Here is a 12,429-nt window from a genome sequence, read left to right as displayed (position 1 = left end):
TCAATTCATCTAAGATAGTTATTTTCTTACAGTTTTACTTTTTAGATATCAACATCTTATTAGTTATTTTTGTTCAGCCATTTTCAATGAAAAGCCCATTCTTCTTGGCAGCAAAAATGACAACTATAACAAAATCAAAATCAAGTAGCTCTGCCTTTTTTCTGTCAATGCTTTTTATCATATAATATACTCCATGCAGGAATCCTATACCTTCTCTTTCTCTCAATGTAACTTTTTGTTTTGACTTTTCTTCCTCAGTTCATTTTGTGTTTTATGGTTACTGACACTTTTTTTAAGGACTGGGTAGTTCTCATATACTCATCTTCTCCATTTTTAAAATCATCTTTTTATTTGCTTTATGTTATAATTTTGTATAAAAAAAAGTTAGTTGATGAATTCATTGTCTATGTGTTAGGCATTTCAGATAACTCCTGATTTCCCTATTTATTAGAATTGCTTCCTTTTGTATATTCAAAGTTTCATTCTTGATCATTTCCCATCTGCCCTTGTAGAAGTTTAGTTCATGAGGTCCTATCCATTCTTATCAAAACCTTGAAACCTATGTTCCCAATATCTGAGGCACATGTCAGACCTTTGTGTATGTCTGGTCTTCATCATAAAGTCTAGGAGAAGAGGATTACTTCCTCCCAAAGATTCCAATAATTTCCATGACAGCAACCAGTTTTTTCCTGTTAGATCAGATTTAGAATTTTCTCTTTTAGTTTCTCTATCTTATAATGGAGGTCAAGAAGTTATTAGATGATCTTGGATTAGATAAAGAAGAGAAAGGGGAGAAAAAGGAAGGGGGGGAAAGAGAGACAGAGTGACTCAAACATAGGGGAGAGAAAGAGAGAGAAAGAGAGACAGAGAGAGACAGAGAGAGAGAGAGAGACAGAGAAGAAGGGAGGGAGAAAGGGAGGGAGGGAAGGAAGGATGGAGAAGGGAAAGGGTGAGGGAGAGAAAGATTTAGTAGATGTCTGAACAATTAAAAACTTTCATCACTTCTGTATTCTTTTTTTGAGAGGAAGGAGCATTGGATATATTATTCTAATAATATCAATCTTGTCTACTTATTTCCAATAATCTGTTATGTATTCTCTTGAGAAAAAAGTGATTTTATTTCTTTGCCTTGATTTTCACCCAAATATTTTTCATCATGCTTCTATTTTGCTCTTATATTTGCTTTCTCAATGCTTTCTAAAAAGATAATGCTATTCACCCTCCCCATTTTACCTCTGCTATTTCTTTGAATAGTTATATCATTCCATAGCCATGTTCCAGTCATGAAATTCATTCATTTCTTCAAGTCTCAGATATATATATATAAAATCTTTTGGCATCCCTATATAGAATTTTGAGACCATGGATTTTATTATATCCTTTCTTGATTTGTCTCCTGTGAATTTCTGTGTATCTCAACTGTTATTCTTCTTAAAACCTATTTTCTAGAACAAAAGGTTGGGCAATTGTCAATGTTGTAAAATTACCTATGCATATATCTGGTAAGTAAAAACTATTTAAAAAGAAAGAATGTGTTAATAATAAACAAACATGAGGGTTTTAAATTAAAAAATAATAAACTCCAAAAAAAAAAAACCCACCACCACCCTACTTTCTGTGGTATCCAGCTTAATATATAAACATAAACAACTCCCTTCCCACATTCTTTTTAGTTGTAATCTTTTAATTAGATTAGCAAAACACCTGGCAAAAACAATTTTAAATTGATTTTGCCAATTTTTGTTAGGTACTGACTAGGAGTTGGTCATCCTTATATTCTAAGCCATTGTCCAGTAATCCAAATGTTATTCCCAGATACCACATAATTTATTCTCAAATACTCATAGTTTCTTTTTTTTTTCTTTTCAACATCTTTTCATTCAGTGGACAACAATGAAGAACACAGCATGAGCCCCTATAGTTTTTAGTTCTTGCCCCATACTTTGTAGTTTTTGGCAGTACTTTTTTATATTCCTTCTGGCAGTATAAAGTGTGCCCATCTGAATCACCAGAAATCAGTAGTAGTCATCTGTTTTGATAAGTCTTGGATGGTTATTTGTTATGGCTCGGATGCATGCCCCGGGAAGACAACAGACTTCTCAAATGTTCTAAGGTCAACAAACAGATGCCTCATTCCCCATGAACAGTGACTGACCAAGAACCGCTGCTCTGTACTTTTTCCTCTGACCTTTATTTAATGATCTCATCTCTTCTGTTTCTGTCTTTGTTCACACTTATCTCCTATGGCTATGATTCCATTCCCTTTTGCATTTCCACTTGGGAGAATTATCCTTGTAATGCTCAACTTCGTTTCTTCCTTCTTCCATTACACACACATGCACACACCTCAACCTACTCCTCCTTCCAAATAAAAGTTTTAGTCTCTCTCCTCAGAGTATTTTGTTTTGATCTCTCCTTTGCATTTTTACGTTCTGCCTTGTATTATATTCTCTCATTTATATATGTTATACTTCACTTAGCTTCTTGAAGTAACTGTATTTTAGTTGATTTTTGTGTATTCCTGGCTCCTAGCACAGTTCCTTAAATACAGAAGCTATTTTTTTAATGAAAAAATGTTAACTGGATAGAATTTAATATTATCCTGATAGTCAGCTACTAAGTTGATGCCAGGCCCTTGCCCTGCCATATAACTATTTGAAAATGAAGCCCCTTTCCTGTTCAAAAAATCTGCAGCCTCCATTCTGTTGAAGAATCTTTTTTTCTTTTACAGTGGTGGTTTTTTTCATAGGTTAAGGCAGGACAATTTAGGAAGTCCATACAAAGATGGATGTCCAGACTGTCCATAGTCCTTCGTGAACTATACTAATTCTTTATTGTACATATCATTTAAAGTGATTCTTGAAAGTTTCCCAATTTAACTTTTAGTTATTATTTTCTGTAGATTGTGTGAATGAGACACAAAAATACTCACAGCTAAGCAGCACCCAGATTGTATTAAGTACAAAGATGATATCATTTGCACAGGCCATACTCTAGAGTGAAATGAAGGCAAATTATCAAACTTATTTTGTTTCTTTGTCTACCTCTGTATATTTATAGCATCCAAGATTATTCCAAATCATCCAAGTGATTTGAATCTTTCCTTACAGGGAGTTAAGTTTCACTACTGTCCTGATTTGTGTCACTATTCGAGCAAATAAATTAATCTACGTTTTGGTTATCATTTCATATGTTCTTTTCCCTCTGGTTTCCCATTTAGTACTCGGTAACATCACTCAAGACCATCCCAGAACTGTGTCGGAGATGTGATTCACAGAATGAAGACAGATCAGGTATGACCTTCAATCTCTTTTGCTACCTCCCTCCCTTTTTTTCTACACTTGCTTTACTGAGTACAGATTTCTGTCAGCTTGCTGTTTTCCCCTTGTTGCTTTCTGTTATATTATTCTTGCCCTGTTTTTCTCCAAAAAGGTTCCCTGTTCCTTTCCCCCAGATGTTGTCATTAGCAAAAAGAGATGTGAAGACCTAAGAGGATTGGCCATATATTTATAAAGGTAGATCATCTCATCAGCTCCAAACCACATTATATGTAACAATTTACTGAAAATTGAACAAACTATTGGTGACAAGACATAATGATACAGGCGCCAATGAAAAAATGTTGGATGCATTTACTACCCATATGGTAATGGACAGCTTGAAAGATGGGTCTTTGCCAAAGCCTGAAACCCTATCAAGGAGCTACATGATAGAATCTACTATAAGGCATACTGTAGCAGTTAAGATTAAAGCAAAGCTTTTGAGTCTAATAGTGTAAACTAAACAGAGAATCATGGCACATAGATGAGAAACAGCTGGATGAACTCTCCTCCCTGCACTGCCCCCCTCCTTTGACAAAAAGTACATTTAGTGGTGTTTTTCACTCTGTAAATCAAATTAAGCCTCTTTGTTTTTCTCTCTCTGATGGGCAAAAAAAAATAAGGGATTGCTGGGGTGTGAGTGTTGTATTGAGCTATGATATATTTGTTATTCTTTCATGTGATGATTTGAGAGCATTGTTAAATCTGGAACCTCAGTAGTAGCTATCTGAATCCTTAAATCCATGGGTGATGTCAGACTTGAAATTATACTCAAATTATTTGTCTCACGTTTAGCAGGGAATAAATTAAAGTTCTTTACTTATAGTATTACCAATATGCTAGTTCATTCACATTAAAATCATTTTTATATATTCAGTGTATTTTTTTCTATTACACAAAGGGGAAGAGTGGATATCACATTGAATGTGGAGGCAGAAAGACTTTCAAATAATTCCTTACTTAGTAAGCATTAGATTGTCAGAAAATCACTTAACTTTTTGATGACTTTGATTTCTTTATCTTCAAGTTTATCTTGATGACTTTTAAAATCTTACACAGTTCTGAGTCTATTATCTTCTTATCTCGTAGACTGCTTATTGTTGATGTTTACTTTGATGAATTTGTGAAAATGGTTATCATTTCTTGGCTTTGTTTATTAAAAAAAAATCTAGATCTTGTGATGAGAATTGGTTTTGGTCAGAAACAACATTGATGGATATATTAAATTCAACTCAAACAATTTTTATTTAATATTTTTAAAAATCATAAAAATGGCTTGAATTGTTTAATGACTTGTTTACAGAGTCTCAATATGAATTTTTTTTTTTATTAATTTTTTATTTTATTTTATAATTATAACATTTTTTGACAGTACATATGCATGGGTAATTTTTTACAACATTATCCCTTGCACTTACTTCTATTCAGATTTTTTCCCTTCCTCCCCCAACCCCCTCCCCCTGATGGCAAGCAGTCTTATATATGTTAAATATATTACAGTATAATTTAGATACAATATATGTGTGTAGAACCGAATTTTTTGTTGCACAGGAAGAATTGGATTCAGAAGGTAAAAATAACAGTTTACATTCATTTCCCAGTCCTTTTCTGGATGTAGCTGGTTCTGTCCATCATTAATCAATTGGAATTGGATTAGCTCTTCTCTATGTTGAAGAAATCCACTTCCATCAGCATACATCCTCGTACAGTATCATTGTTGAAGTGTATAATGATCTTCTGGTTCTGCTCGTTTCACTCAGCATCAGTTGATGTAAGTCTCTCCAAGCCTCTCTGTATTTCTCCTGTTGGTCATTTCTTATAGAACAGTAATATTCCATAACATTCATATACCATAGTTTACCCAACCATTCTCCAATTGATGGACATCCATTCATCTTCCAGCTTCTAGCCACTATGAAAAGGGCTGCCACAAACATTTTGGCACATACAGGACCCTTTCCCTTCTCTAGTAGTTCCTTGGGGTATAAGCCCAGTAGTAGTATGGCTGGGTCAAAGGGTATGCACATTTTGATAACATTTTGGGCATAATTCCAGATTGCTCTCCAGAATGGTTGGATTCTTTCACAACTCCACCAACAATGCATCAGTGTCCCAGTTTTCCCACAGCCCCTCCAACATTCATCGTTATTTGTTCCTGTCATTTTAGCCAATCTAACAGGTGTGTAATGATACCTCAGAGTTGTCTTAATTTGCATTTCTCTGATCAATAGTGATTTGGAACACTCTTTCATATGAGTGGAAATAGTTTTAATTTCATCGTCTGAAAATTGTCTGTTCATATCCTTTGACCATTTATCAATTGGAGAATGGCTTGATTTCTTATAAATTAAAGTCAATTCTCTGTATATTTTGGAGATGAGGCCTTTATCAGAACCTTTAACTGTAAAAATGTTTTCCCAATTTGTTACTTCCCTTCTAATCTTGTTTGCATTAGTTTTGTTTGTGCAGAAACTTTTTAATTTGGTGTAATCAAAATGTTCTATTTTGTGATCAATAATGGTCTCTAGTTCTCCCTTGGACACAAACTCCTTCCTCCTCCACAAGTCTGAGAGGTAAACCATCCCATGTTCCTCCAATTTATTTATGATTTCGTTCTTTATGCCTAAATCTTGGACCCATTTTGATCTAATCTTAGTATGTGGTGTTAAATGTGGGTCCATGCCTAGTTTCTGCCATACTAATTTCCAGTTTTCCCAGCAGTTTTTGTTAAATAATGAATTCTTATCCCAAAATTTGGGATCTTTGGGTTTGTCAAAGATTAGATTGCTATTTTTATTCACTATCTTGTCCTGTGAACCTAACCTATGCCACTGATCAACTAGTCTATTTCTTAGCCAATACCAAATGGTTTTGGTGACTGTTGCTTTATAATATAGCTTTAAATCAGGTACACTTAGACCACCTTCCTCTGACTTTTTTTTCATTAGTTCCCTTGCAATTCTCGACCTTTTATTCTTCCATATGAATTTTGTTGTTATTTTTTCTAGGTCATTAAAATAGTTTCTTGGGAGTCTGATTGGTATAGCACTAAATAAATAGATTAGTTTGGGGAGTATTGTCATCTTTATTATATTCGCTCGGCCTATCCAAGAACATTGAATGTCTTTCCAATTATTTAAATCTGACTTTATTTTTGTGGCAAGTGTTTTGTAATTTTGCTCATATAATTCCTGACTCTCCTTTGGTAGATATATTCCCAAATATTTGATACTATCGACTGTTATTTTGAATGGAATTTCTCTTTGTATCTCTTGCTGTTGGATTGTGTTGGTAATGTATAAAAATCCTGAGGATTTATGTGGATTTATTTTGTATCCTGCGACTTTGCTAAAATTCTGAATTATTTCTAATAGCTTTTTAGCAGAGTCTTTGGGGTTCTCTAAGTATACCATCATGTCATCTGCGAAAAGTGACAATTTGATTTCTTCATTTCCTACTCTAATTCCTTGGATCTCTTTCTCGGCTCTTATTGCCAAGGCTAGAGTTTCTAGTACTATATTGAATAGTAATGGTGATAGTGGGCAACCTTGTTTCACTCCTGATCTTACAGGGAAAGGTTCTAGTTTATCACCATTACATATGATGTTTACTGAAGGTTTTAAATATATGCTCCTTATTATTTTAAGGAATAGTCCATTTATTCCTATACTCTCAAGCGTTTTTAGTAGGAATGGATGTTGGATTTTATCAAATGCCTTTTCTGCATCTATTGAGATGATCATATGGTTTTTATTAATTTGATTATTAATATGGTCAATTATACTAATAGTTTTCCTAATATTAAACCATCCCTGCATTCCTGGTATAAATCCCACTTGGTCATAGTGTATTATCCTGGGGATGATTTTCTGAAGTCTATTTGCTAATATCTTATTTAAGATTTTAGCATCAATATTCATTAAGGAAATTGGTCTATAGTTTTCTTTCTCAGTTTTCGATCTACCTGGTTTAGGTATCAGTACCATGTCTGTGTCATAGAAGGAATTTGGTAGGACTCCTTCAATCCCTATTTTTTCAAATAGTTTACATAGCATTGGAGTTAGTTGTTCTTTAAATGTTTGGTAGAATTCACCTGTAAATCCATCTGGTCCTGGGGACTTTTTCTTAGGAAGTTGGTTAATAGCTTGGTCTATTTCTTTTTCTGAGATGGGACTATTTAAACTACTTACTTCTTCCTCTGTTAATCTGGGCAAGCTATATTTTTGAAGGTATTCTTCCATTTCATTTAAGTTATCGAATTTATCGGCATAAAGTTGAGCAAAGTAGCTCCTAACTATTGTTCTAATTTCCTCTTCATTAGTGGTGAGTTCACCCTTTTCATTTTCAAGACTATCAATTTGCTTTTTCTCTTTCCTTTTTTTAATCAGGTTTACTAAGGGTTTGTCTATTTTGTTGGTTTTTTCATAAAACCAACTCTTAGTTTTATTAATTAATTCAATAGTTTTTTTACTTTCAATTTTATTAATCTCACCTTTTATTTTTTGAATTTCAAGTTTTGTGTTTGTCTGGGGGTTTTTAATTTGTTCCTTTTCTAGCAATTTTAGTTGTAAACCCAATTCGTTGGCCCTCTCTTTCTCTATTTTATGCAGGTAGGCCTGTAGAGATATAAAACTTCCCCTAATTACTGCTTTGGCTGTATCCCACACATTTTGGTATGATGTCTCATTATTGTCATTTTCTTGGGTGAAGTTATTAATTATGTCTATGATTTGCTGTTTTACCCAATCATTCTTTAGTATAAGATTATTTAGTTTCCAATTATTTTTTGGTCTATTTTCCCCTGGCTTTTTATTAAATGTTATTTTGATTGCATTATGGTCTGAAAAGGATGCATTTACTATTTCTGCCTTACTGCATTTGATTTTGAGGTTTTTATGCCCTAGTATATGATCAATTTTTGTATAGGTTCCATGAACTGCTGAGAAGAAAGTATATTCCTTTCTGTCTCCATTTAGCTTTCGCCAAAGATCTATCATATCAAACTTTTCTAGTATTCTATTTACCTCTTTGACTTCTTTCTTATTTATTTTGTGGTTTGATTTATCTAATTCTGAGAGTGCAAGGTTGAGATCTCCCACTATTATAGTTTTGCTATCTATTTCCTCTTGCAGCTCTCTTAATTTCTCTTTTAAGAATTTAGATGCTGCACCACTTGGTGCATACATGTTTAATATTGATACTGCTTCACTATTGATGCTTCCCTTTAGCAGGATATAATGCCCTTCCTTATCTCTTTTAATTAGATCAATTTTTGTTTTTGCTTGATCTGAGATGAGGATGGCTACTCCTGCTTTTTTGGTTTTGCCTGAAGCATAATAGATTCTGCTCCACCCTTTTACTTTTAGTTTGAATGTCTCATCCTGTTTCAGGTGTGTTTCCTGTAAACAACATATAGTAGGATTCTGACTTTTAATCCAGTCTGCTAACTGCTTCCTCTTTATGAGGCAGTTTGCCCCATTCACATTTATGGTTAGAAGGACTAATTCTATATTGCTTGCCATCCTATTAACCCCTGCTTATGCTTTTCCCCTTTCCTTCCCTTTTACCCTCCTATCCAGTATTAAACTGGTAAACACCACTTGCTTTTCACAGCCCTCCCTTTTTAGGATCCCTCCCCCACCTTAAAGATCCTCCCCTTATTTTACCCCTTTTCCTCGAAATTACTGTATTCCCTTCCCCTTAGCTTACTCCTTCCCTTTCACTTTTCAATGAAGTGGAAGAAGTTTCACCATAAATCGAGTATGTCTATTGATACACGCTATGTTCATCTCCCTCCTTTCTTTCTCTCAGATATAATAGGTTACCTTTGCCTCTTCATGAGATGTAGTACCACCACTTTGTACTTTTTTATGATATAATCTCCTTTCCACCTCTATTTTCTAAGACAAATTGTACATATGTTCTTTACATATTTTTTTGACAGAAGTATAGTTCTCAAGATTTCTTTTTACCTTTTTTAGAAGTCTCTTGAGTTCTGTATTTGAAGATCAAACCTCTTATGTAGGTCTGGTTTTTTCATCAAAAATAGATGGAATTCATTTATTTCGTTAAATGTCCATCTTCTTCCCTGGAAAACGATGCTCATTCTTGCTGGGTAAGTTATTCTTGGCTGCATACCAAGTTCCTTAGCCTTTCGGAATATCATGTTCCAGGCCCTGCGTTCTTTTAATGTGGACGCTGCTAGATCCTGTGTTATCCTTATTGTGGATCCTCCATATCTGAATTGTTTTTTTCTAGCAGCTTCCAATATCTTTTCCTTTGTCTGATGGTTCTTGAACTTGGCCACTATATTTCTTGGCGTTTTGATTTTAGGGTCCCTTTCAGTAGGTGATCGATGAATTTTCTCAATGTCTATTTTACCCTCTGTTTCCAAAACGTCTGGGCAGTTCTCTTTGATAATTTCCTCGAAAATGGTGTCCAAGCTCTTTTTTTCCTCCCATTTTTCAGGGAGTCCGATTATTCTCAAATTGTCTCTCCTGGATCTGTTTTCCAGGTCTGTTGTCTTTCTGGTAAGGTACTTGACAGTCTTTTCAATTGTTTCATTTCTCTGGTTTTGCTTGACTCCCTCTTGGTTTCTCCTTGAGTCATTCATTTCTACTTGTTCCAGTCTAATTTTCAATGATGTATTTTCTTCACTCACTTTTTTTATATCTCTTTGTAATTGTCCAATTGAGTTTTTATCTTCTATGGAATTTTTTTCCATTTTATCCATTTTATTTTTTAGAGAGCTGATTTCTTTTTCCAGCTCACTAATCCTGTTTTCCTTGGAGTTGTTTACCTTTTCCAGCTCACTAATCTTGTTTCTCAATGATTTTATTTCTTTATCCATTCTGTCTTTGAATGCATGGGATGACTTCTCCAGGCTCTCTTGCCAAGCTTCCCTTTCCTTTTCCCATTTCTCTTCCAGCTCTCTTGTGAGAGCCTTTTTTATTTCCTCTATGAGGTTCTTTTGTATTGAGGAGCAGCTTATATCCCTCCCAGGGGATACATCTGGGGACAGTCTGTTCCTAGTCTCCTCAGCATTTGAAGTCTGCTCCCTCTCCACACAAAAGCTGTCAATGGTTAGAGCCCTTTTGAATTTTTTATTCATTTTGTCAGAATCAAAGAAAACAAACTGACAAGAGAAGCAATTGGTCTGTTTTGCGGGGGATAGGGCTGGATGTTATTAATGGGCTTCCTCTACAGACTGGGGATAGGGCAGCAGAGAGCCACTAACAGAACAGCAATGACTGTACTGAGTCTGCGCTCTGAGGCTCCGAGAACGCACCGAGTCAGTCCAGGTGGGGGTTGGGGGTGGCCGGGCTCTGAGAGACGCTGGCTTTCTGGGGTTTTAATCTTCACCTCCGGTGTTTACACCCTCTCTGCTGCTCCTGGCTTGCTGCCAAGACGGAGCATCCACACTGGGGCAAAAGCCCTTTCGCAGAAACTGCAGAGATCACACCCCTCCCCCTCCGGTCTGAGCTGTGTGAGCTGCCTGTCTTGCTCTGGCTGTCTGCCCTCAGTCTGCGCCCAGTCTGATTGACCCTCCCCCGAACAAACACAGACCTTTTCTGGCGACTTTCAAGGATGTCTTCTCTTGGTGATAATTTGTGGATTTCTTTCTGGGTCAAGCATTAAGTCAGAGGCTTGTCATGAAGTAAGTTCTGAGAGAAAGCGAGGAGCTCAAGCAGCTGTCTGCCTCCACGCCGCCATCTTAGCCGGAAGTCCTCCTCAATATGAAATTTAAAATGACCTGTGCTTTTAAGAAATCACCTGATTGAAATAGAACTTTAGCTGAGTCATCGAATGACTAAATGCATAAGTAGAGTAGAGGGACAATAAAGTTTCATGGTGAGATCACATCTTAAGTCCTACCTCTCAAACATGTTCAAATCCTCTCAGTGGTTCAAAAATAAATTTCACTTGTCTAATTATTTAATAAAAGCTTTTCTCAATCACCTATATAAACAATTAACAAAAGCATCCAAATAGTTTTTTCCTGGTATATTTGTTGTTAGTTACAAAACAAATGCTTCAACATTCTATCCAGAAAATTATCAAAATTCACCAATTTGATTAAATTTTAAATGAACTTATTTGGGGGAGAGAGGAGTTTGTCAGCTATTGTAAGTATTGAAATCATAGAAGGGGCAGAAATAATGAAGTGTCAATTTAGTAATTCTGTTATAAAAGAAAATAATTCCATCCCTTCTTCTTTTTTATCCTAGGTGCCTCTTGGTGATCATCATTTTATTCTCTAAATATTAATATGTAACATATTCTAGAATTTTGCCATGATTTGAAGTTAATGGGTCTATGATTTAAAATATCCACCTTCTCTAAAAAAAAAACAACTAGGGCATCATCTGCTCAATTCTAGTCTTGTAACTTCTCTTATTTTCTTGACAATAGATCACTTAGATGGACTTACTGTAGAGTGTTTAGGGATAAGATTAATGTGCATGGAATAAAGAGGGAGGGAAAGAGTTAAGGGAGAAGATGAGGGAGGGATCCATGTATAGGGGGAAGTTAAGTAATAGCAAGACAAGTTAAGGAATAGAACTAAAACAGAAGAGTTAGAAAGGAGAGGAAATAATAAGACATACAGACAAACAGAACAACAAGGATAAGGAATAAATTTATTAGGAAAAAAAGTAGAACTAGTAATTATTGATCTCAAAGTCAGACTTAAATATTCAATTAATAGAAAAATTATGTCAGCCATATTGATATTGTTTTAGATGTATGTATTTGTATGTATAAATTTATGTGAATATGAGTGTTTTTAGGTATGATGTAGGTGCATATGTGTGTATATAGATTATGTGGATGTGGATGTGTGCAGATGTGTATAAATATTTAAATACACAAAACCACTTATACACACACACATTTACGCATATATTCTTGCTCAATTATACCATTTTGGGGGGAGAAGGCAGGATTGAAAGGGAGTTAAAATAAAAAGTGCACAGCAGAGAACAAAAGAATAACATACAAGGAAACAAAGAAAAATGAATATATATACTCATGAATATAATGTCTTCTCTTATTATATATGCTTTTTTGAAATGGAAATATATTTTGAATTCTTCCTGATGTTCTACCA

General features: G+C 34.9%; 1 protein-coding gene across 2 annotated transcripts in view; it reads left to right on the top strand.

Annotated features, from left to right (window-relative positions):
• The window catches only part of SNCAIP (synuclein alpha interacting protein), a 213,240-nt gene that overhangs the window by 119,022 nt on the left and 81,789 nt on the right, over positions 1–12,429 (top strand). For both annotated transcript variants that reach the window (XM_074281510.1, XM_074281511.1), the window contains exon 3: positions 3,221–3,293. In XM_074281510.1, the coding sequence (XP_074137611.1) occupies positions 3,221–3,293 (73 nt within the window). The remainder of the gene's footprint in view (positions 1–3,220; positions 3,294–12,429) is intronic.

Source organism: Sminthopsis crassicaudata, chromosome 1, assembly GCF_048593235.1.
Source record: "Sminthopsis crassicaudata isolate SCR6 chromosome 1, ASM4859323v1, whole genome shotgun sequence".
Lineage (NCBI taxonomy): Eukaryota > Metazoa > Chordata > Mammalia > Dasyuromorphia > Dasyuridae > Sminthopsis > Sminthopsis crassicaudata.
This window is presented reverse-complemented; position numbering and strand designations above follow the sequence as displayed.